The sequence below is a fragment of the Lontra canadensis genome, unplaced genomic scaffold (assembly GCF_010015895.1).
Source record: "Lontra canadensis isolate GAN:19392208 unplaced genomic scaffold, GSC_riverotter_1.0 scaffold12, whole genome shotgun sequence".
Taxonomy (NCBI): Eukaryota; Metazoa; Chordata; class Mammalia; order Carnivora; family Mustelidae; genus Lontra; species Lontra canadensis.
The window spans coordinates 20,789,425-20,815,707 of NW_022631006.1; the positions used below are offsets into that span (position 1 = coordinate 20,789,425).

The 26,283-nt window shown below is 42.1% G+C and overlaps 1 protein-coding gene across 3 annotated transcripts in view; it reads left to right on the plus strand.

Annotated features, from left to right (window-relative positions):
- Nucleotides 1-26,031, plus strand: part of FSIP1 (fibrous sheath interacting protein 1) — a 184,573-nt gene extending 158,542 nt beyond the window's left edge. For 2 of the 3 annotated variants that reach the window (XM_032856871.1, XM_032856872.1), the window contains exons 11-12: nt 14,611-15,121; nt 25,363-26,031. In XM_032856871.1, the coding sequence (XP_032712762.1) occupies nt 14,611-15,121; nt 25,363-25,409 (558 nt within the window). In that variant the 3' untranslated portion in view covers nt 25,410-26,031. The remainder of the gene's footprint in view (nt 1-14,610; nt 15,122-25,362) is intronic. The other variant, XM_032856873.1, reaches the window with a different exon arrangement.
- The last annotated feature ends 252 nt before the right edge of the window (nt 26,032-26,283 follow it).

Consider the following 26,283-nt stretch of genomic DNA (forward strand, 5'->3'; position numbering starts at 1 on the left):
TTTGTGTTTTCATTATTTTGTTTGATTCCAGAGACAGTATTATGTTTATTATAAAATCAGAAAGTACAAAGATTTAAAGTTGTTACTGCTTTTTTCTCCCTAATTCTTCAGCCAAGCTGTTTTAGCATATTTAATTAGATCATGTTTCCAAGGCCATTACACTGAACATGGATTGTACTTGTCAGTCTTGATAGCATCCACATTCCATTCTAAATGAGTGACTCAGCATCCCACCTGGTGCACATGCCAGCGCTCCTCCTAGTCCATCACTGGAAATCAAAAGACAGAATGTTAATGTGACATGGTCATGATTTCTGTCCCATAAAAGGTAGACACCTTATTTTGGCTTGCTTATTTGAAGTATTAGTAAATATACTAATAACATTTTGGGGTGCCTGGGTGGCTGAGTTGGTTAAGGGTCTGACTCTGTTTCAGCTCAGGTCATGATCTCAGGTTAGTGAGATTGAGCCCTGTGTCAGGCTCTGTGCTGGGCGCGGAGTCTGCTTAAGATTCTCTATCTTCCTCTCCTTCTGCCCTAACCCCCGCCCGACTTTCTCTAAAAAAATTTTTTTTTAAATCTATTTAAAGAACCTTTTGAGAAGACTCTTTCCCTATAAATACTTATGAAAAGAAATGTTTTTCTGCATTATTGTGAAGCTTTCTATATAAGTGCATGAGTAGATTTCCATAATTAAACTAACCACAATCAAAGACTGATTATTATTTGTTCTATTTTCATAGTAGACCAAATTAAACCTCTATGTCAGACTTACAGTGAATATCACAGTGATAGGCCCAGATTATAGGCTTTTTATTGAGCTTGGGGATTTTTGTGAATCTGAAGCATTTTTCCTTGGTCAATGGGTATGAAGTTGGCAGGGGTTGGAGGGGGCAGTCCTTGTTAGCATCCTCTTTGCCCACAGGTCTGGGGAGTTGTTGCCTATGGGCGATATGGAGAGTACTAGAAGTATCCCCTCCCTTCAACCAGTCTTTCAGGCTATCCTTGCTGGGATCTGAAATGTTAAAGAACTCTCAGGAGTTAAAATATTGTTATCTGGTCTGCCCAAATCATAAGTGAAGGTTCATTGATTGATTAAACCACTACCTTCCAAAGCTGTTTGGGGATGGCAGGGCCCAGAGGGAACAGGACACATGGGAGAGAAGAGGGACTGGCCCATATTTTGGGACCACTGACTAATAAGGGGACAGAGTAAGGGCACTGAGTTGATTTTATAGGAGCACGTTGCCACAGCAGAAGGTGAGGAGTGCCTAAAGAATGTTCCATGTAGCCAACAAAGATGTGCCTCATGCCCATCTTGTGCCATAGGCATGGGGACACAGAAGAGAGGAGGACCTGGTCCTAGCCTTGATAAACTTTATATTTGCCAGGGAAGGCAGACACAGAGGGTGATGTAACTTGATGTAACTTGATGTTACACTTGATGTAACCTGGCAGTCCAGGTTTGGGGGAGCACAGGGCAGCTCTGGAAAGGACCTCTTGTTCTCACTTCTGCCTCATGGTTAAGAGGTGAAAGTGGGTCAGTTGGACTGCTCTTCTGGATGGCATTTTTGGGGTATAAGGTAGGGTGTAAGAGGGCATGTCACAGTACCTACAGTTCCGTGCTACTCCTGGGGAGCTCCCCCTGGAAGGTGGGACCTTGGTAGGCTCTTCTAGGTACCTGTGGGAAGACAGCAGTATGAAAAACCATGGCTTTATATTCTGGTTTCATTTTTTATTGGTTCTGTGCCTTGGATCAAGACATTTAAATTCTCTGAAACTTATTTTCTATATCTGTTAAATATGGAGAAGGATTTCCCAGTTCTTCCGATTGGGTAATTGGGAGAATGAAATGGAATAACATATGTCATTATTCCTGGTATATGGTGGCTAGTCAAGGACTATAAACCCTATCTACTCCATGGCCCAGCCCAGTGCAGCTGACCAACGACCAAAGCTGGTCTGGACACCTGCCTAATAGAGGGGCCTGTAGCCCGTGGAGGAGTTGGAAAGTGTTATCCCTCCAGTAGAGGGATATCCCTCTTGCCCTGTGGAAGGCAAAATGAAAGGCATCACTTAAGAGAGAATATGCATCAAACAATTTAGATCTTTCTGAGTTTGGATCCAATTTACTAAATGGCTTCTCTGTTGGATTTTTAGAGAATTTAACTCCCACAGTTGGGGTCACAGCAAAACTTGGAAGTTACTGTTGACAGTCTCCGATCCTTATTCTCAGTGGTGGCATGACTTCACTTTCAGATCGGCAAATGTAAAAGGACAGTTCACTGAGCAGCAATATTAAGAGAAAGCTTCGTGTTTATGTAATAACGTTGGGCTTTGTGTGCTGTACAGAATGTACAGCGGTAATTAGATGCTTTGGATACATGTCTAGACAGGGTAAAGCTTCAGGAGCCCTTGCTCAACCCTGGGAAAAGCTACAGGTCGCCTGCTTGTGACCAGAAAAAGCTCTCCTTGATTAACAAGTTAAATGCAGAGTTAACTTTCTGGCGCTAGGTTCACACCCAAGAGGAAAACGAGATCTGATGAGATCTGACAGGACCAATCATTTGTAGAACTCGACCAGGCCTAACTGACCTGATGGGAGGCAGCTGAAAATGGCGTCTCCCAAATCCCTTTCTACCCTCCTGCGATGGGCAGGATTCCCATTCTTAGAATCACCACTTTGATTAAGTCCTTCTCATTTGGAGAAGCTCCTGTAAATGCAAGCTTGTCCCTTGGGAGGGTTATGCAATGGTTGGCATTGCATAGTCTTGGGGAGAAGAATGAGGAGGCACATCTTAGGGAAGCTAAGTTTCGGTGTGAGGGCAATAGGACACTTGAAAAGGTTTGCAACTGAGGATAAGGTTTGGGGAGGGTGGGCTCAGGTAGAGAAGGCTGACGAGGCAGTATGAGGTCTTAGGATACCTTTGGAAAGGGAGTAGAAAAAAGTGGGGGTTGGAAGGGAAATGTTCTGTGTGTGCGTTTGTGTGTGTGCGCGCGCGTGCGCGCATGCGCTCGTGCAAAGCAAGGGATGGTTTGCCTACGTCCGTGTGTTTCATGACTCACCTTGAGCCCTGACAATATTTTAAGCAAAGATAAAGGTATCTGGAAACCAGCACCTTTCTGGGTACTTTCTGGTCACTACAGAACTTTCTTGTACTGAAGACTGAATAGTGTCTGTCCTGAAGTGTCAACCTTCCTGCTTGGGATGACTGAGATTCATGTTCCATCTTGCCATCCTGGGTGCCCTCTCGCAGCATGGGCTGGCTGCTGTAGCCCCCACTAGTCCTCGGAGTACACGTGATGGTTTACCTATTGCACATCGTTAGCTGTCCCATCATTTGTGAAGCTCCGTTCCGATGTCCCAGAGAGACCCTCAAAGGTAGGGGCCAACTGAAATTGGAATGTGCAGACTTCGGTCGTGAACTTCCGAGAGGCACATCTAGCCCCTCCTCGGAGCAGCTTCTCAAATCAAAGCTAGCATTACTACTGACTTGCTGGTGTGCAGGGGGGTGGGGGTGGGGTGGCGGGGGTTGGGGGGTGGATTCGGCTTCCCCTGCATTAGGCAGGGTGCAGGTGGCTTCCCCCATGTCTCTCAGGCTCACTGCAAGCTGTGGGCTGTTAGTATTCCTCCTCCCCACTAGTTAGGAGCCAGCCAGTTGTTCGAGTTTCTATTTTGCAGTTTAGAAATTTGAGGCGTTGAGAGGCGGAGTGATGTGTCTGATACAGAACAGTTGAGGTGGGGGAGAGACCTGAGGTTTCAACTTAGAAACAGCAGCCTCCCTCCACTACCCCATGCTGTGGTTAAGACTATTTCCTCTCCATCTGGAGGTTTCTATTCCCCCCACCCCAAAAGATAGCATGCAGCCTACGGAATACTTAACTTGGGGGAACTTTATTTACTGGAACACTGTGGAAAAGCAACACAGAGAAAGGGTGCTGGAGGCATGTCTAAGCTGTAGGGGACTGTCACACGTTTGTGTGGAGGCCTAGCCCTGCCTTTGGATCCCTCAGGGGTCTACTCCTGCCTACCACCCTTAGACCCTAGGCCTGGTAGGTACTCTGCCCACCTGGAAGGAAGGCAGGCCTCCCTTGTCTTTGTAGCAAATGTGCCTTAGTACTAAACACCGAACCGTCACATCTTTTATACCCCGCATTTGTCTTTTGTTTGTTTGTTTGTTTTTGTTTTGTTTCTCTGTTTATTTTGACACTTGAACCTAAGCTGTGAACTTGGCTTTCTCTTCTTGGCTCCAGTTTGTATTCTCCCTCCAGCTGTGCCGCCTCTGGCTGCCCTGGGCAAATGGCCTCCCAGGATTTGGAGGGATTTTCTCCATTGACCCTTGGGTGGTGCTCGGCCACTCTTGTCCCACAGTGCCAGGATGAGCCGGCCGTGCAGCAGCGAGCCCCAAGGCTCCGGAGGCCGCACTTTGCCTCCTGTGACCTTGACAGTGCTGGTCCTAACTCTGTAGTCCCTGTCCTTGGTCTGTGCTGCCCTGTGAGCCTTTGACCAGTTTGCAGAGGCTGGGGTGGAGCTCTTGGCTCCTGTGCTCCTGGGCCCACCCTGGACGGGACCGTGCAAGCTGCCATGTCCAGAGCCCTACCAGGACTTGGGAGCTGCTGCTTCTGGTGGCCGTCTCCGTCTGGAACAGAAAATTGGAGGCAAAAGCTTCTATGCTATCACTTAGCTCGTGAAAGGAGCACCAGCGAAGAAGTGGGGAAAAGGAGTGAGATAGAAAAGGAGGAACAATAAATCTGAAAGGTGAATTATGGATCTGGCACTGTTTGCTAGCAAGTATAGTTGCTTGTCTGATCTAATGGGATGTCTTCCGGGCAAATCCATGATGGTAACTACACTTTATAGCCATTCTTCCATAGGGAGGGGGAGACAGGGTTTTATGTGCTGGCTCTTCTCCCCTCTTGGTCAAAGTCTGCTCCAAGGGTAGGCTTGTCCATGTAGTTTGTGTAAGCCTAGGAGTGGTCAACAAAGTGTATCACACCTTGCTGGGAAGTCGCACCTCAGCAGCAATAAAGTTCCGGATGGCAGGCCAGAGGGGCGTGATGTGCTCATCGGGGACACGAGGGGCTGTGACACTGGCATCACTAGTGCTGTCCAGATCCACAGCTGTGGGGGCAGCACAGGCTGTGTTAGGTCCATTCAGCCCAGCAGGTGCACCAGCAGGTGCACAGATCTGGGTGATGGTTAAACTGAATTCGGTCACATCGGGCCATTTTAGTGTCAGTGCAGCTTGGTTCCTGGGCTTCTTTCTGCTGCTAGGAAACTTCTCATCTGTGCAAGGAAATATTCAGTTTCCCTTTCCAGGTCCTGGGGTTGAGCATGTCTCAGAGGGGATGGTATCTCTTCCGTGGGTGGGGTCCCGCTGACTGGGCGGGATGGGAGGCAGGAGCTGGATAACGTTAGAGAGGCTTCTCATAGTAAGGAAGAAGAGTTGTCCCCAGAGCAGCTGATGAATGTGGCATTGATCGTGTACTGAGTGCCCATGCCTCTAGAAAGAAGTACTCATGGTCAGAGTCTGGAGATCTCATCTAATCCATTGAGAGGTGTTGTGAGGCCAGTTACTAACATATAGGCTGTGCCGTATCTCCTCCTTGTTTCAGTTCCTGTAGATGGCTTCATCCTTGCCCTTCTGCTCTGGGTGATCATTAGTCTTCTGTAGCCACTGTGGGATATGCTCCTCTGACCTGGCCTTAGTGAGCCCCTGTTGGGGCCCATAGTGACCCTAGCTAGCCCAGAACATACCAGAGACAGAGTTCTAAGGTCACCTTCTAGTCAGTTGGACACTATGATGATGTCAAAGGAAGTGCTTAAATTTCTAGTGAGGCAGTTCTGTGGCCATAGAGAAGTTCTTTAGGTTTTAATTATACTGAATTTCTCTAGCTTGACTCATCTTTCAGGTGACCTCCTACAAAATCAAGGTGAAGCTTGATCCAGACTCTGGCCCAGGTTAAAGCATTTAAGTAGCTAATGGCCTTCTTGATTTTGGATCCCATCATGGTCTCCCTTGACCCAGTTCTTTGTACGTGGTAAAAACAGACTTTCAAACTGAGAGTAGGGAAGGCCATGCACGTGATTTTCATAATGGTTACTCTCCAATAAACCAGCAGTCTTACATCACAGGGGGAATTAGTTGCTCCGTAAGGGACATACGGGATATACTTTCCTGGAGAGTTAGAGGTGGGCAGGTGGTCCAGCCCACCAGAAAAAGTCCTCTGTATGCAAACTTGCTGTCTTCATTTTCAGCAGCCTCCTGGCCATGCGTAAGTTTTGATGGGAGTGTGTGGGGCAGGGGTGCCTGGCTCCTTCCCTCCAGCTGGACCCTGCGCCTTGTTTCTGGGAAGGATGTGGTAGATATGTGATCAAAGGGCCATTCCAGCAACTTGCTCAGATCAAGGGGAAGCTGATCTAAGCGGACTTGCTGTCTCTACTGCTGGAAAATGGCAACTGCTGGCAGCCCTCAGATGAAAAATTCCCACAGAACGGAAACATTAGAGCCCCTTCTCAAGTCATCCTGTTAGAAATCAGAGGAGTGAAACTGGTCTGGCTTTCCTTTGAACGCATCTGCACCCTCCCGACTAGGTCACCAACGGAAGTTGAGCTCCTGGCCCTTTTTCAAGTTGCAGGAATTGAGAATCCTGTTTCCTGCTTCTAGCTCTTCCCATCCATGCTCACCCTTCCCGTTTATACTGGGATCACACTGGCATCCCACTCCTCTCATCCTTGTAGGTAGAAACAGGAAGTCTGGATTTCCTATGCCCAGGGATACCTGCTCTGGCACCTGGGCTAAGAAGGACCATTACAGAATGTTCTTGGGGGCACAAAGCCTTTCACCAGGCAAACCCAATGGGCAAAACCTTCCAGGCCCTGCCTCACCCAGCTGTCTGGGAGAAGATCACTGGCCTGGGCAATAGCGATGTCCTATTCTGCATGGTTTCTTTGATATGCCAGGCCTCACATAAAAGCAGCTTTCCAACACCACCACATCGTTCACAAACTCATCTCAGAGCCACTTGCCTTGACCTATTTCACACTCCGCAGAGTCCTCCCAGCTTCTGACCTGGGGGGACTCACTTTCCTGTTTACAGCCTGGCCTCAACCCTCATTCCTAATGTTTTACATAGTTTCTATGGCAGTGACCTTTGCTTCCCTTTTGACCAGAGTTCAGATTCTCCTCTGGCCAGACAACCTCTGACTATTCTGGGTAAAAGAATGCCAGATCTCACCTGACCTCCAGCATCCTTGGTCCTGGCTACAGCCTCCTCAGAGCATTTAGTTGCCAGACTGGCCTTTATATGGTTGGGGTAGCCTCAGTGTGAGAGAGGAAGGTAGAAGAATAGCATAGGGAGGGAAGGACAAATATGCCCCTTCCTTCTGAAAATGTAGCGCTATTGATGCAGACATTGAAAGAAGCACTGATCATTTTGCCCCCATGATTCTTAGGCTTGCTCCATCTCAAAGAGCCACAGCAAGTGATATGAACATTTTGAGCCTATGTGAGCCTATAGGGAGCGTATAGATAGTGCTTGGTAGTGTTGTTCTGTATTCCAACTGGAAGTCCAACTTACCATTCTATCCACAAACTGGGTATTTTCTACCACGTAATTCTGCTTTTATTTCTCAATGAACTATTCAGTGAGTGCTCAGATTAAATGAGATCGGTAAAGTGGGGAAACACCGTGATTGCTAATTAATGAAGTTGGCTATATACATCATCATTGTCAGGTCCCTCTCTGATGCTATAGTTAGGGTAGGTTTATTTTGAGGCTCCTGCTCTGCTCTCCTGCCTTCTTCTTTGAGAAATCTCCATTACCCGCAGCCCTACCAAAAATATCCCATCAGCCACGTTCATACCACGTGACCCTCACCAACAGTGGTTCGATTAGTGATGAACACTCGAAACTCGAAACTGATACCATCAGTCCTTCATCGAGTCAGTGACCAACCAGCTCATCTTGCTTGAAAATGTGAGCTAATGGACATAGAGGTCATTGCTAGTCATCGGTGGGGGTTAGACCCTGAAAGTTATGTTGGATAGAACCAGAATCAGCTCATGCTCCGTAGGCAGTCTGGGGTTGTGAGAGTGCAGAAAGCATTAGTAAGCAGAGAGAGTTTGTTTGCAGAGGGGTATGTATTAGACAAGCAGGGAGTTAAGACACCACAGGGACTCACGAAGAGAAAGGAGAAACACATGACCTAGGTTCCTGTAGCTTCCCAGCTCCAGACCCCCAAACCTCTGTCCGTCCTTTATTTCTGCTTGTTAGTATCCATGAGATGAGTTCTCAGACCCAAGATCAAATTGTATCTACGGCCTGAGAGAGTTTTCCAGACAAGAGAAAGCTAAAGGATTAGATCATTGTCTGAATTTTTTTTTTTTTTTTTTAGATAAGGACTGCTCTTCCTTATGGCTAAAAAACCTTGGCTAAAAAAACTACTTCTTAGGTGTTGCTAGCAGTGGCTGCAACAGAGAGTTGTAAACTTATCTTGGCAGTTAAGGAAGGATAGACTGTTTTCTACTTATTTTGAAGTAGAACTTGATGTCATTGAAAGCTGTTGACATCTATATTCTTGTTGGTTGATCATTTAGGACATTCTGGCTTTTCACTCTTTTCTCACTTGTGATCATCATAGTAGCTTTATAGGGTGTGTCCTCAGGGATTCTGCATTTGTGGGGGGAAAAAAAAACACAAAAAGCCCAGCATCAGACATAAGCTTACATCAAAGGGAAAGATTGCTTCTGCTTATTTGTAATAGTGGGCTATTGGATGATCTGCACTTGATACCTAATTTTGATTGCCTTGTCAACAAATTCAGTGCCCAAATAACTGGAGATTTTTATGACTGGGGAAACTCCAGGTACATGGTATCAGAGGAGAGGCAGGGAAGAAAATGAGGTAATTCAGTCTGTGATCCATCTCCGGCAATTACGAGCTGCTCTCCTCATCAGATTCAGCTCCTATTCCAAATTAGTATTTACCTGGGTGGAGAAGTGTAAATAGTGGGCACCCTGGGAATGGAGTTGGGGTTGTCCCCCCCCCTTTTTTTTTCCCCTGAAATGAGCTGAGAGAGCACTGTGTAAATGTGCATAAGATACTAAGCTAGTCTGGGTAATAAAATTCAAAGTTAGAATCATAAAATACTCTATAGGAAGACCTTTCATACCCAAGAGAAGGGACAGAAAAATGAATGTGAGTTGTGAAAAGGATACTTAGAGAATGGTAGAGGGAGAACTCATTTATAGTGAGAGGCTTTGTAGTCTAGTAGTGAGGCACATGGGCTCTGGACCTGGACCACGTGGGTTCAAATGCCAGGTTTCCCACGTAGTGGCTGTGTGACTGTGGACAGGTTATTTAAAATCTTGGTGCTTGGGGCACCTGGGTGGCTCAGTGGGTTAAAGCCTCTGTCTTCGGCTCAGGTCATGATCCCAGGGTCCTGGGATCAAGCCCCATGTCAGGCTCTCTGCTCAGCAGGGAGCCTGCTTCCCCCTCTCTCTCTGCCTGCCTCTCTGCCTACTTGTGATCTCTGTCTGTCAAATATATAAATAAAATCTTTAAAAAAAAAATCTTGGTGCTTCACTTTCTTCATCTGTAAAACAGGAATAACAGCAGTATCTACTTCATAGGTTTGTTGTGAAGATGAAAGACATTGATTCGTGTCATATACATAGAGCAGTGTCCGGCCCAGAGTAGGTGCCAAATAAGTGCTAGCTGTTATTATTCCAAAAGACTTCATCAGGTTGTGTCAACAGGACGGGCAAGATGCATGAAATCTAGCACCACAAGTATTCTATCTCCTGGTTCTGTCGAGCAAATCCAATCTATTTACTCTTTGACTACGGAATGTGTGTGATTTGGCTAACACAAGAAAGAAGGTGCATGAAAGAGCTCCTAAAATGAGGCTGGGAAGAGAGGGGCCTTCATAGAAGGAGATGTAAATGGATTGGGTCCTGGTCTGGAAAAATGAAGACTGAGAGGCACTATGATGAATTTTGTGAAGACAGGAATAGCATGAATAATAACTTGTTTATGAAATACTGGAAAATTAGAACTGGCGTGAAAGATGAATCCTTTGAGGTGAATACTTGAACAGATGGTTACTTGACTGTGCTTGCTGGGAGTCGTTCAGTGATGGAGCTCGTTAGCTCAGGAGTTTCAAAGCAATCTGGATGAAGGGTATGGATTATGGTCCTTTAACTCTCAAGGGTCGTTAGGGATGTTTGGGATAGAGCCCTAGGTTAGCCCAGTGCAGCATGGGTAAATAAATTCTATCAGGGTAGTGTAGAGCTGTTGCAAACCACTCAGCAACCTTCATTCACTTGATTCCCACAACGGCGAGTTCCTGAGTTTCTACCATGGGCAAGTCTCTGCAGGGAATCAAAAGATGAGAAAGACTGCTCATGTGGAAGGTTCCGGATCTGCATTGCCACCCAGAAAACACTGTGACCAAATTAACTTAATTTGAATATTTAATATAGTTGGTTCACTTTTACTTATATTGTCCTGAGATGAGGGAATTTTGGGTTATTATTTTGATTTCAGGATTGGTATTGTGAGGAAGTTTAGGAAGTAAAAGTTCTCTTTTAGTTATTGTTTTGCTTTCTTAAATTCTATCAAGGTGATACTCTGATGTCAATAGAAAGTTTATTCTTTCTTGTATTTTTATTATTAGAGTGGTTATTCATAAAAATCAATTTTAGGGCCAGAGGTTAATTTAGAGACATCTTCAGTTCCTTCTTTCACCACTGAAGAAGACAGGTCCCTGGGTGACATGCATAAGGTGGCCAAGCCTGTACCAAAACCCAAGTTCTAGTCTTCTGTGTTTTCGTTCCCATCAGTCTGCTTCCCATAGAGGATCAGGGTGATTATAGTTGAGCTTATTCTTTGTACACACAGACTCAAATGTGTTATGTTTTATCTTGGAGCACCCAGAAACAGATTTACTGGGAAGCCAGTGAAGTGGGGAGAGGAAGCTAGGTTGTAATCAAGAAACATTTCCCTATACACATTGCTGATAAATGACCTAAAGAGATATTGTAAGAGTTGGGCCTGATTTTCTAAGGTTCCAGTAATTTATTGTAATCTTTCTCACATTCTAAGAAAAAGAAACTCACTTTTATACCTATTTCCTACTTGCAATTTTGTATTCTTTTTCTTACAGAAGTATCCTCTTCCTCCTGCAAGATTATAAATTGCAGGTTCCATGAAACCTCAGTTTGCTTCTGATGCCCAAAGATATAATTGGTTAGAAATTTCATTTTAATATTTCAGATTTTGATTTTTGAATTAATTTTTATTTAAAAACTTGAATACACTTGTTATTTTTATTTTTTATATTTTTATTTTAACCTTTGTTATAGTAATAAAGGAGAAGTTTGTTAAAAGGTTTTATTTTTTTCACTCTTTTAAAATTTTTTTTAAAATTTTATTTTTTCAGTGTTCCAAGATTCATTGTTTATGAATGATCCATGTAATACGTGCCCTCCTTAATACCCACCACCAGGCTCACCCATCCCCCCACCCCCTACCCTCCAAAACCCTCAGTTTGTTTCTCAAAGTCTATAGCCTCTCATGCTTCGTCTCTCCCTCCAATTTACCCCAATTCACTTTTCCTTTCCTTCTCCTAATGTCCTCCATGTTATTCCTTATGCTCCACAAGTAAGTGAAACTGTATGATAATTGACTTATGTTAAAAGGTTTTAAAGAAAAATGACAACTCCTTTCCTCATCTTTCCCCACCACTTATTTTTGCTCTCTACAGTCAAGCACTTTTAATTTCTTTAGATATTTCCCCTACTGCTTATCTTGTTTAATAACTTGCTATCTTAATTGATCAGTTTTATGTCAATTTACAATAATATAAAATTTTATATAATTTATAATAATATAAAATTTTATATCAATAATAAAATAGTATTGTATTATTATTGAGTTGTATGTTGGCTTCCTGTAATGGATTTAACTTTAATTCTAAACATCCCTTTTCTCTCCTCTTAATTCCCCAAAATAGTCAAATTACAATTTTTGGTTACCTCCTTCATCACTATTTGTGTTATGATGACCATGTAAATATTATTTACAGCAAAAGCAAGTAGAATCCTATGGTGTCATTTTCTTTCTTTCTTTTTTTTTTTTAGAGAGGGGTGGGGATGCGGGGCTCAATCCTACAATCCTAAGATCATGACCTGAGCCAAAATAAAGAGCCAGACGCTTAATTGACTGAGCCACCCAGACACCCTCTATGGTATCCTTTCATGTACAACTTTTTATTTGTCCTAAAGTTAATAATTATCTTATTTTCTTTTGATTAATTTTCTATGTTGCCTATTTGAAACACTGCTCTCCTTTCTTTTCATTTACCTTTTTGTTTTCCCCAGAGTTCATAATTGCTTAGTTTTTCCTTTTACTTAATTTTCTGTGCATCTAGCCAAATAGATCATCAGAACTACCAAGCATCTATTTTACCAATATTATTTGTGGAAGTGGTCAAATATACTAGATAACCTGCCAATCTTCTACCTCCTCTTTTTCTCTGCCCCTCCCCACAGACCTCCTTGAATAATCCTTCATCTTCCTTCTCCAGTATGAAGTGATTTTTTTTTTTTCTAGTGTCTGGAAATTTCATATGATAAGCCTTTGGTGAGAATATTTTATGAAGAGGACACTCAATGGACCCTTTCTAATTCTCAGGGAATTGTCTACTCACTATAAGCAATTTTATATTAAGAGTTTTATATAAGCAGATTTTGAAAGTGTGCTTTAAATATCTACTACAATACAAAGACTGCCTTCATCTTCTGGTTGAGTAGGTTTTCGAAGGGAATTCTCCTAATAATGGATAAAGTACCACATCTGGATGCCTGAAATGTCTGTGATTAAAAGTAGGATTTGGTAATATGAAATTCCACTCCTATTTTTTGGACATGTATATTAACCTTAGGGTGAATTACTAAATTTTGAATCCTAGATAATTATTAAGAATATATTCCCAATTTCTTGTTACTCTCAAACTTATAATTGCCCTTGCCACGATGAAAACTAGTTTTTAATATATGGAAGTTAAATACAGTTTGAAAACAAAAGATATTTTAAAAATTTGTTTTACAACAAACTGAGGGTTGCTGGGGGGAGGGGGGTTGGGGGAGTGGGGTTATGGACATTGGGGAGGGTATGTGCTATGGTGAGTGCTGTGAAGTGTGTAAACCTGGCGATTCACAGACCTGTACCCCTGGGGGAAAAATATATTATATGTTTATAAAAAATAAAATTAAAAAAAAAAAAAAAAGTGAACAGGGAAAAAAAAATAAAAAAAATTGTTTTACATACTATTTTTTTTTAGTTGCATTAGAAACATTACACAGTAATAGGGATTAACTATACTAGTTCCAATAACACCTTCCCTCCCTGATACTTTATACATGCAGAATATTTTGAATTCGAACTGGGTCCTACTAAGTAGGGCAATAGCCTTGTTTTCCTTTACTGAAGTAGAAATTAAGGCCACTGCAATTCATGACTAGGTTTTCTTATGGGGACTTTTTGTTCCTAGATGATGCATTCCCCTGTAAAGGAGAATTAGTGTTTTCCTAAATAATCCACTATATAAATCAGGAATGGTGCTGATTCTTTAGAGAAGGAGAAATTATTTTCAGTGTGTTTCAATATATTTTAATTCCATTCTTTTGAGATTGATGCAATTCAAGTGGCATGCTATTCAGTTGAATTCTTGTGGAACATAGCTCTATACTTTCATTTGATTTATTTTATTTCCTGAGAACATCACTGGAAGAAACAATGCTTTTGAATCCTTAAGATCTTGGTTGAGATGCTCAGCCCCAAGTCTTTTACAAGCAGATATTAAGTGTCTGGATCAAATCCTCCTCCCAGAATGCACTGTTATTGGAATGCCCCTGGCCTCTGTCTAGACCTATAGTTTTGAAGCAACTACACGCCACCCTTTCGCCTTTCCTTTTCTGTCTTCAGTCGTATTGTCCACTGAAAGTTGTGGACACACATAGGAGTGGTAATTGCCAGGGGCAGGTTTAGGCTGTCTCGTTTGCCTGAGGGTTTTTTCCCCCCATATTTTTAAGAATTTGGTGGTGGGGGGTGGTTCACACTGAGGAGTGGTGGAAAACAGAGAAACACCTACTGGAGATTATGGTAGGATTTCTAGCAGTTTATCAATGGGTTGTTCCTGACTTCCCTGTTTGGTGTCCCAAAACTTAGAAAATTGAAGGTGCTTTTCTAATATCTCCATTTCAAGTGACGTCCACGTGTAGAAAGAGTGTTAGTGGCTAATTTGGTGCAGTAATTTATTTCCAGGGTAGTGAGGGAATTTCCCCTGGATTTTAGTAGGCACGATAGATTCTAAAGCCATCTCTAGGGCTGCTGTACATTTCACCTGAAATTCTGGATCCTTGAAAATGAACAATTTTGCTATTTGGGTGTCTTGTGTAAGGTATTTCCTGGCACTTGCATTTATATTGCATTACTGGAAGCTTACCAAAAATAAAATAAAATAAAATAAAATAAAATAAAATAAAATAAAATAAATGTGTGTACTCAATCAATTGACTATGAAAACATTTGGTTTGTTTCATCAGTTAGATTCAACATCACTTCTCTCTGAGGAACAGTTAAGGTGTCTTCTGGATGAATGCACCCTCAAACAAAAGCCCACGATTAGACTACCTTCAGAAAGAGAAAAGGAAGACATGGAGGATATAACACCAGAGGTCCCCCATCTTTCCAGATCTATCCTCTCTGAGCTCCTAAAGGGATTAGAAACAACGGTCAAGAGCTCTGAGGTGAAAGACACAGATATGCCTGAGAATATGGAATGTGAAACACTTACAGGCTACTATCTCACCAAAGCCTTGACTGGGCGTTACACACCCCAGGCCCTTGTCATCGAAGCAGAGAATTTGAAATGCCTCCAATTTTCCAAGGACGAGGTTATTAGTGACACAAAAGACTACTTTATGTCGAAGACTCTTGGCATTGGAAGACTGAAGAGGCCCTCTTTCTTGGATGATCCACTGTATGGCATGAATGCGAGCCTTTCATCCGAAGACCAACATCTGAAAGTCCACGCTGAAGAGAAACCAGAAACGGGTAAGGCTTGGAGAATGTGTATATCGGTGAATTATTACTCGGCATCTGAACATAAAGATGTTATAGTTTCAGGTAGAGCACGATAGGAATTATGTTTGTAAATCACAGATGGTGGCAATAGCATGAAATAGAACATTTATCAATGTTTGTGTGAGACCAAGGTTGAGATTCCTACTCTTATGACATACATTTTTTTTGTAATGGTATTGAATACATATTCTTGGTGGTTATACAGGAAACAGTGATGATTTCAGAATAGAAGACAAATTGGTTGGAACAGATGCAAATAATTTGAATAGATTTGCTTAGTCATTTAACTTCCAAATTTCAGTGATGGCAATTTATTCCAGGGAATGAATTTGTAAAATGTGAAATACATTTTATTAGTGGTTTTATTAGTTTCTGTACAAACTTCCTGTCCCAGCTACTTGTATATACTCAGGTGTTTTGTCTTGTTACAATGCTGCATTTTACAGTGGTACAATGGTACAGGTTGTAAATACTATGGACAGTTTTTGAGACACAAATATTCAATTATTTATCTATGTTAGAAGTCTATTTAAATAGACTCACCTTTCTTCTAATGTAGATGTCTCTATTGGTCAGTCTGTTGATTACGGTATATATTTTCTATTAAGTCTGTATCAATCTCTATTATCTCCATACTACCTTTTTTTAATGATTTTATTTATTTATTTGAGAGAGAGAGAGAGCATGAGAGGAGAGAGGTCACTGGGAGAAGCAGACTCCCTGAGTAGGGAGTCTGATGTGGGACTCGATCCCAGGACTCCAGGATCATGACCTGAGCCGAAGGCAGTCGCTTAACCAACTGAGCCACCCAGGCGCCCCTCCATACTACCTATTAAGTTTAGACTCTACTAATTCTGAACTAACTCCTCAGTGCTGTATTTCTCATTGCCTGCCAGAAAGCTCCATGTGGTTACGGTCTCAGTCTGATTTCCTCATCTTTCCTTTTAACTCAGATTTTCCTCTTTCCCTTCTGTTTCCTCCATCACCCGGGCTCAAAATTTGAGTCATCATCGAATCTCCTCACCCTTTTGCTCCCCACCTTCGACCTTCAGTATTGTTTGTTCTGCTTCTGCAGCGTCTCCCATGCCCACCCCTTCCTCACTCTTCTTGCTGCCTCAGCTGGACCACTGTGATGATCCCCGGAGCAGTCCTCCCCACCTCTGGTTGCTCCCCTCCTCCACCCGTCGTTGACTACCACCAAACGAATCCCTCCAAAGTCCAGCTTTGATAACCACACTTCTGCAGCTTGGAAAAGTTCTGTAGCTCTCCACTGCCTACTGAATATAATCCAAATTCTTTCCCTTGCTTGTCCAGGCCTCCACAATCTGACTTCCATCTATTCCTAGTCAGTCTCTAACCAGTCTTCTACGTATTATTCAGGTTATACCTAATCTGGTCTCAGGATTTCCAGGGCTTTCCTCTGCCCCTGGATAACCCCTACACCTTTTTTTTTTTTTCTCCTGAAGAATGTTCAGGTACCTCTTCATTGGTAGTGGGATCCCAACCCCATCCTCTCTGAATGTAACCTTCCCTTCTTCCCTTTTTAAAAAGTTTGAATTCCCCTCTGAATGTCCAAGACCCTTGGTCCCCTATCAGGTCATTTCACACACATTGTCTTGAAGTTCTAAGGCACACACACACCTTCTCTTCCTTAAAATGGTGTAATTTTTTTGAGGACAAAGATCCTATCTTTGATTTATTGTTACATCTCCTTTGATGTCCAAAGTGCTGCCTTAAACTAAGTGCCTGTTTAAGAAATGAAACTTTAAATTGCCCAGTTTTAGAATAATATGCTGAAAATGTGGTTCACATTTAGTCTTCACATTATGAATGAAAGCAGGTGGTATTGCTTAAGAATTATGCAAGCCTCCCATGCTATATAAAGATTTGCAACTTTCTTCTTTTTTTAATGAGATTTTACAAGCTATGAAGTCTTTATCCAGCTGAGAGTTCTTTTTTACAACATGCCATTCCATCAGATGGGTGCATTCTGCCTTTCCCCAGTAAGGATCTTCATTTAATAAACTGTGAAAACTTTGTTCTGCCCTAAGATCATGGTGTATTTTCTTTCTGTTTGGATAAAGGGTTTTTATTAGGGAAAGCATCTGCATCTCCTCTTTGTCTGTTGTAGGCAAACTTAATAAGTTAGAAGTGATGATTTGTTGCATATGCGATCTCATCCCCATGGAGTCTGTGTGGAAGGGGGTTTAGAACAGTACTTTATTAAAATATGACTTGACTTCTGTGTGAACTTGGGTCACACTGATGTATATCTGTCTCTGAGTAGAACTGACAAGACAGAATGAACTAGAACTTAATGTGACTTGATGGAAAGAACCTGCAGTGGCTTACCTCTAACTTCACAGAATGTGCCTCCGAAGGCACCAGTTAATCCTAATGTATGATTATAACAACCCCTGAGAGTATGGAGGATGAAGATGGCATCATGGTGAATCTGTGAACCATATTTTATTTTCCACTTATTATATAACAGACTTTAAGGAATAGGTCCTACGTTATCATCTTGAATGCCTGTTAGCATATCTGAGGTTGGAGGTTTTAATTTTACTAACCTCAGTGTTTATGATTAAAATACTTTGCTAATCAATTTTTTTTTGCTAATCAATTTTATTCTAAATACTAAATTGTAATTATGTGCTTTCTATGAAAGCGAACACCAAAACTGAATGCCATGCCTGCTTTCTTGGCACAAAGCCCTTTACAGATGTAACTTGAATGAGGAGTCGCAGTGTTTTCGGCTGATACGTTATATTCAGATCTTTCTTAGGAAACAGTGACATGTGAATGTGGTTCCAGGTGGGTTTCTACAGACTGGACTGAACTAAGAAAAACCAGTTATCATTTTCTCTTTCAATAGCAGATATTATTGATATATTCTTTTCTTTTTCTGAGGTCTGTTCCAAGTATTAAAATTCTTCTAAAAGGCCGAGTGAGATAAAACTTCAAAAAGAGAACCCAGCTGAATGATACTAAGGGCCAATTTAAATTGTGGTATTGAAAGATAAGGATCTACCTCACAGCTGTATTCAAAGTTCCATTTTTCTTGTTTGGGCTTTAGGCTTAGCGGTAAATACTGATACTTGACTTGTTGGATACAAAGTCCATTAAATTCAGGGACGCCCGGGTGGTTCAGCTTGTTAAGCGTCTGCCTTCGGGATTGAGGGGGTTGTGGGATCGAGCCCCGAGGTGGGCGCCCTGCTCCGTGGGGAATCTGCTTCTCTCTCTGCCCACCCCTCACCCTGCTCGTGCGCTCTCTCTTAAATAAATAAAATCTTTTTTAGGGGCACCTGGGTGGCTCAGTGGGTTGGTTAGAGCCTCTTTCTTCAGCTCGGGTCGTGGTCCCAGGGTCCTGGGATCGAGCCCCACATCGGGCTCTCTGCTCAGCGGAGAGCCTGCTTCCTCTCTCTCTGCCTGTCTCTCTGCCTACCTGTGTTCTCTGTCTGCAAATAAATAAAATCTTAAAAAAAAAATCTTTTTTTAAAAAAGTTCCAATAAATTCAGTGTTGTACTCACTCCCTGTTGGGGGTTTAGGGGATTGGTAAATAGTGTCTTCTCTTCTCTACCGAGATCGGAACCCATTTAAAGACAGAGGGATTCTGAGGAAGGCACAGAGCAAGAGTTTGGCTTCATTGCTGATGAAATGTAGGGGGTTGCTGTGACCTGGGTGGGCAGCCCAATGGTCTTCCAACGCTGCGTCCTCCGAGTGAACTGACGCACGCTGTCACTGGAGAAGGTGAAAGCCTCAAGCCTCACCTGTGGAGACCTATCCAGGTGGAACCACTAGCTGGGAGGAGTGGCTTGCTGACTGTGGAGGAAGGGGCGGGCCGAGCGTGCTATTTTTTCCCCCGAACTCACTGATCAGGAGCTGACTCTTCTCGCTGGCGGCCTGTGGAACAAGATGGCGCGAGGTGGGTTGCGTCCCTAAAGTAAGTCAAGTGCGAGGAGAGCGGGGAGTAAGCGTTCTTTGCCACCATGTCACCTCTTAGACACCCCCGAATACGCTGGTACTCCACAGAGGAAGCCCTTCAGGTCTGTGGTTAGTCTGGTGTTTAATCAAGTTATCTTATGTCGAGTTGCTTTCCAGAGAATTCCAACAAAAAGATGTCTCAGCATGTATTGTATACTCTTTCCCACCAAGCATTTGATCTACTTATCAAGTTCATATAGTGAAGAAGAAAATATGAATAACGAAAGCAACAGTAGTAGCCTAGGGCAAAAAGGGACACCAAGTCAGTCATGTTAGTAAAGAAAGGGGTCAGAATTGTATTAACTCTTCAAGGGAAACAAAGTGGAATTTTCCCATAGGACCCGTGTAATGAATGGTGTCTCAAAAATTTTTATAACGAATGAGTCAGGTATGTTTGTTTTAAAAAGGACAACCTTAAATAAAAACTTCAGGCTACTAACTGTCTTGGTTGGCTCAGGAGTGTCCTGGTTTCACCATCGAATGTTTCTTGTCCTTGGAAACCCTTCCTCTCTGGCAAACTGGGATGATTGGTCACTGTAAATTGAAACTGAGAACAAAAGCCCAGAGGGCAAATTAATTACTTAAAGCTTGCAGTAGTCTGGGTAAGTGGCCGGATCCCAGACTAGAAGCTAGAGGAGCAGAGGGAGGTTGGGCGTGCGCCCACCTACCAGCAGGATCTGGCCTAGTGGTTGGGAGTCTGGGCTCTGGGTGAGGCAGATCTGGCTTTGGAATGCTGCTCTCTTATTAGCAGTGATCTTAGGCAAGTTACTTAATCTATCTTCTCTACACCTTAGTATCCTTATCTGTTAAGATTAGATGGTTTTAATACTTCAATAAGGATCAAAGGAGAAAGCCCACATAAAATGATTATGTCAGTGACTGGACTTGGTCGGCTTATGTGGGATAGTAGTAGTCCCTCTTTTTTTTTTTTAAAGATTTTATTTGTTGATTTATTTGACAGAGACAGGGAGAGAAGGAATATAAGCAGGGGGAGTGGGAAAGGGAGAAGCAGACTCCCTGCCAAGCAGGGGGCCCTATAGGGGGCTCAATCCCAGGACCCCAGAATCATGACCTGAGCTGAAGGCAGACACCTAACCGACTGAGCCACCCAGGCGCCCCAGTAGTAGTCCCTCTTTATTTGAGGTTTCAGCCACCTGTGGTCAGTAGCCTTCCAGAAGCAGGTGATTCTCCTGGCCTGTTGTCAAGGTTAATGGTAGGCTAACACTGTGTCACAATGCCTATGTCATTCACTTTCATCCCATCGTGTGAGCGATTTATCGCCTCACATTATCACTACAAGAGGGGTGAGTATAGTACAAGGCATTTTGAGAGAGACTATATTAACATAACTTTTATTACAGTAAGTTATAATTGTTCTATTTTATTAGTATTTTTTAATCTTTTACTGGGCCTAATTTATAAATTAAACTATCAGAGGTATGTATGTACAGGAAACATCATAGTATATATGGGGTTTGGTACTATCCATGGTTTCAGGCCTCCACTGCGGGTCTTAGAACACATTCCTTGTAGATAAGAGGGACTTCTGTATTTAACATTTAATCAGGAGATTTCCCATAAAAGCCTGGGCTTCTGACTTTTCTGACAAATCAGCAGTTCTTCCACCAGTGAGGAGAGCTGAGGAGCAGATGTTCCCTTTGGAGGAGGCATGGGGGACAGGGTCCCCCATCTGCCCCTCTCAACTTCATGTGCCTGGCCCTTTGGAGCCATATGATTTCCATACCATGTAATAAGCCTCTGCTGCTTCAAGTGTGGCCTAGTTACTGGGGGCTTATTAGAAAACCTACTGACTCATAATTTGCACTTTAATCAGACCCCCCAGTGATGCTTACTGTGAGGTTCAAGAAGCACTGTTATAAAGCACAGAGCATCAGGATCTTTGGGGAGTGTTTTGCTTCTTGTTTTATACCTGTGTCCAAGGCCCTAGCCTGACTTCCAGAAGTCAGAGTCCCTGGTATGGAGCATTTAGTCCGTCAAGTTAATGCAAGCTACAAGATTATATATTACACAACTACTGTACAAGATATAGTATAAGCTTATATATACAGGCTATATACAAGATTATATATTATATAACTACCAAAAATATTTGAGAAATATGGATTTCAGTATAGATGTCAGAAAGCTAATTATGTTATTCCATTGGGGTCCTCAGAACAAGTTGACCAACCACGACAACTGTGCAGTCTGATACTCCATGTTGAAAAATTGCCCATCAGAAGATTTGTTTGGTTGTAACTTCCTCCTTATTTACCATCAATTTTTATTTTAGTTCCAGTATAGTTCACATGCAGTGTTAAATTAGTCTCAGGCATACAATATAGTGTGTCATCACTGATTGTAAGTTTGGAACGGAACTTGGGGTGGTTGTAGTTCGATTGGTTTTTGTGAAGGACGTTGCACTTGTGAAGGGAACGTTGCACTTGTGAAGTGTATGTCCTTACTCTAACCACCCGAACAGTTTCATAGGCACTAGATAGCTTTGAGAAAGTTTTCTTTGTTGTAATACAGGCTTTCTGGTGTGTAGTGGAGTGCTGAGATTCTAAAATAGTAACACTACTAGCTAACTTTTTTTTTTTTTTCCATTAAAAAATATGTTGGCTTGCTCTTAGGGAAATTCTTAACTCATCGTTGCTTTGATGGGGTTCTGTTTCTCTCAAACTGTGTGTGCCCTCAGGCCTCCTAGTTATTATTTGTTAAATTCCTTTTTCAAGACAACTCATTGCCTTTCAGATGCACTTAGTAACTTAATTAACTCCCCCAAATTTATTGGATCAAAATATCAGAATTGCTATATGAGAGATTTCCATAGTTCATTACCTTTTGATGTAACACTTTAGTTAAGTTTATATTCAATGAATTTATCTTAAGTCACTTTCAACTAATTTTCTTTCATGCTTTTTCATTCTTGATTTGAGGTGGGCTTTTCATGCAAATATGTGCCACCAATTATTTTCTTCATCTCATAAAATATCACTTTATCATTTTGTTTAGTAGTGTCAACAATGGCATTTTGGAGAGGTTTGGTACTCAATTGTGATGTATTATTCTTTTATCAGTTAATAAGAACTTGTGATTCCAGTTCTTCATTCAAATTGGGTAAAATGAAAAAGTTAAGGTCCTAACTGTGGACTAGATCTGTGCACCAGCAATCCTGGGAGCTTGTTAGAAATGCAGGGTTCCAGGCCCTGCTCCAGACTCACTGTCTCAGAGTCTGCATGGTAACAAGGTTTTCCAGCAGGTGATCTGTGCACTTGTTATAGTGGGAGAAGCTCTGGACTAGATGGTTGACTAGTCCTACTGTAGGATTATCGATGGTGGTGGTGAAAATAATGTCAGGAAGTATCTTCTTTTCCATCTGCTCAATCCCTCCTTTTTCTTCTTAAATTTCATTTTAATGAAGATCCTGCCTTCTCCAGATTGTCTTATCGCTCTAAGCCGTACCTCCCGTCTTGCTTTTGGGTAACCTTCCATTTAACCACCAAAAGCAATCATGTCCTAGCTTGAGTTCTCAACTGTTTCATGGTTGATAATTTATTTGGAGACACGTATAACTGGTATGGGATCATTTGTGCTCTGTATATTTGGCGTCTGCCTCAGATCTGTCTGGCATTTTAAGCCATACCAAGTCCATCCCTTCAGCAATGCCTCTTACATTGGCAACATATTAGAATCGCTTGATGAGATTTAAAGCAGACCAACGCCTTGGTTCCATCCCAGGTGAATTAAATCTATTTCTAGGGCTTGGCTCTGGACATCAGTATTCATTCATTAAGGATATTGTTCTAGGATATAAGGAATAGGACACAACCCCAACTCTGAATTCATCATCTGTTGATGAAGGTGGGCACTTAGGCAGGAAATCACAGCAGGGGTGAGACAAGAGTAGTAAGAGCTTTGGGACAAAGTCCACGGCCACACTACAGAGGGAATGAACACTGGGGAGATGGGGAAGTGATGTTCAAGTTGAGCCTCCAAGGATGAGGGTCATTTACTGGGTGGGCAAGAAGGACAACACTCCAGATAGAAGAAATAGTACCTGGGAAGGCCTGGGCCACTCTTACCATTCCTCATCTCATGTGTGGGATATTGAGGTTTGCTTCTCCTCTATCCCACCTTTCTCCCTGCTTATTTTTCGTCTGTGTGTTGGCAATACCACTACATTTATCACTTGACTCTCTGAAGAGAGGGTCATTTTGCCCTTAATGATTAGGCTGATTTTTAAGAATAACAGCATTATCGACCTATATTTTATATACCCGTATTCATTTCCTGTGGTTGTCACAACAAATGATCACAACAGAAACCTAGATCTCTCAAAGATCTAGAGGCCTGTGGTCTGAAATCAGAGTCAGCAAGGCCATACTCTGCCTGGAGGCTCTAGGGAAAAATGCCCCCTTGCTTTTCCAGTATCTCAGGCTTTTGACGTTTTTTGGCTTTCTTGTTTTGTGGCCTCCTCCTGCCAATCTCCACTTCTGTTTTCACATTGCCTTTCTCTCTGTGTGTCTCTCCAGTCTGCCTCTGCTTTTCTCTTGTAAGCATGTTTGTTACTGAACCTATGGCCCACCTGGATGAATCCAGGATCATCCCCAGATCCTTAACAGATCTGCAAAGACCCTTTTCCCAAGGAAGGTAACTTTCGCATGTTTGAGTGATTAGAATGTGGACATAACATTTTTTGGCCATCATTCAATAGTACTTTTACAATGCAGTGGTTTTTATAGTCACAGAAGTTTGCATCCATCACCACTCTCAATCTGATATTTTCCTCACCCCTCAGACAAATGCTATACCCATGAGTAGTCACTCCCCATTTTCTCCCAATGCCCCCAGCCCTAGGCAACCACTAATCTGCTCTCTGTCTCTGTGAATTTGCCTAGTTTGGACATTTCATATAAACAAAATCATAAAAATATGTGGCCTTCTGTGTCTGGCTTCTTACACTTTGCAAAATGTTTTTTAAGTTTCATCCACATTGTAGCAGGTATCCATACTCCATTCTTTTTTATGTTGAATGCTGATCTCTTGTATGACTATACCGTTTTTTTTAATCCATTCATCAGTGGGTGGACATTTGGGTTGTTTTTATTTCTTAGCTGTTGTATGTAGTTCTGCTATGAAAACTAGCCTACAGGGGACCTTGGTGGCTCAGTCTGTTAAGCATCTGCCTTCAGCTTAGGTCACTATCTTGGGGTCCTGGGATTGAGCCCCGCCTGCTTCTCCCTCTACCTCCTGTTACCCCTGCTTGTGCACTCATACTCTCTATGACAAATAAATCTTTTTTTTTTAATTAGAATTTAAAAAGATTTTATTCATTTATTTGACACAGAGGGAGAGGGGGAGAGAGAGCACAAGAAGGGGGAGCAGCACACAGGGAAAAGCAGGTTCCCTGCCAAGCAGGGGGCCCAATTCAGGACTCTATCCAGGACCCTGAGACCATGACCTGAGCTGAAGGCAGAGGCTTAACCAACTGAGGCACCCAGATGTGCCAAATGAATAAAATCTTAAAAAAAAAAAAAAACAAAAGCATCTGGCCTACAGATTTTGGGGTGGATCTATGTTTTCATTTCCCTTTGGCATATGTGTAGGAGTAGAGTTATTGGGTCTGTGGTACCTTTTTGAGGACTTGGTGGACTTTTCCAAAGTGGGTGCACCATTTTACATTCCCACCAGTGGTGGATGAGGGCTTTGGTTTTTCTCGTTTCTGGATTCAATTTTATCGTCATCTTTTAGTTGATTCTCTTACCACTTCTGCCTTCTCTGGTAATCTTCTCACTAGGTTGGGAGAATATTTCCATACCATTTCTGTTAGTGTCACATGTCTTTTCTCTCACAGTGAAGAAATGGCAGGTGGTCAATTCTTATCCACCCTGAATGTCACATTTTCTTTTGGTTTCACCCTGCTTCCCAGAAGTAATGCAAAGCAAGCAACAATGGAAGTTGATGCCCTCTCCAGATCCATAACCATTTTAGTTCTTAAAACCTATAAAGTTTTCTCTTGGCTGTAAGCTAAATGAAGGCAAGTACCTTCTCTTTTATATTTTCTTGTAAACTTTGTATGCAGCTTGTGGTGAGTGTTCAATGAGAATGGCTATTGTCTCATGTGTAAAATGACTAACTGTTGTGTAGGTTGAATAATTTTTCCTAATTGTGCACAACTTCTGATAGCCTAACCACTTTGGTTATTGTTTTCAATGCACAGATGAACAGGAGACTGAAGATATGATGGAAGAATGTAAAGAATCTTAAGCAAAGACTTGCTGGGCATGTTTTAAGAAAGTTGGGTAAATTCAATTACATAATTTTTTCCGAATTCTTATATTCAATGACTGCATTTATAGGGACCATTCCTCAAATAATGATTTTAATATTTGGATTTTCTCTACCTGGATTATATTTCTTTGATATTTTTGAGACTTGGGGTACAATTGGTCAGGGTTTTTTTTTAATTGAAATTTCTTGTAAAATTGTATTTTATTGCCAATCTTGTAACATCAGGGATACATTATAGAAACCAACATTTTATGTATGTGTGAGTTATGTTAAAACTAGCTGAAGTGCTATGATGACTTTGTGTTTGATTTTATGTGTTACAACTTCACTGGGATTCAGACAGATTTAATCACTGTGAATTCTTACTTGGGCCCTGATTTTCCAGATTTCCTCCTCTCTGATGTCTGGTGGTAAGTATAACTTACCAAAGGGGAAAAAAAAAAAGAATTTTCTCAACAAAGCAATGTTAGCATAGACTTTGCTTTCTTATTAACAGTGATACTTTGCTTAAATAGGAGTTTGACTGAATTACTTGATTTAAAAAAATTTTTATTTGAAAGCAAGAGAGAGAGTGAGAGTGAGAGACTAAGTGAGCACAAGCAGGTATAGAGGCAAGTGGAGGGAGAGGGAGAAGTAGTCTCCCTGCTGAGTAAGGAACCTGATGCAGGACTTGATCCTAGGACTCTGGGATCATGACCTGAGCCAAAGGTTGTCGCTTAACTGCCTGAGCCACTCAGGCGTCCCTGAATTACTTGATTTTTATTATCAGTTATCATCTTTCAGAATGCAGCAGCTATATCATCCTGTTGGAGAGTGTATTTATGTCAGAATTTTGAGCAAAGTTTCTATG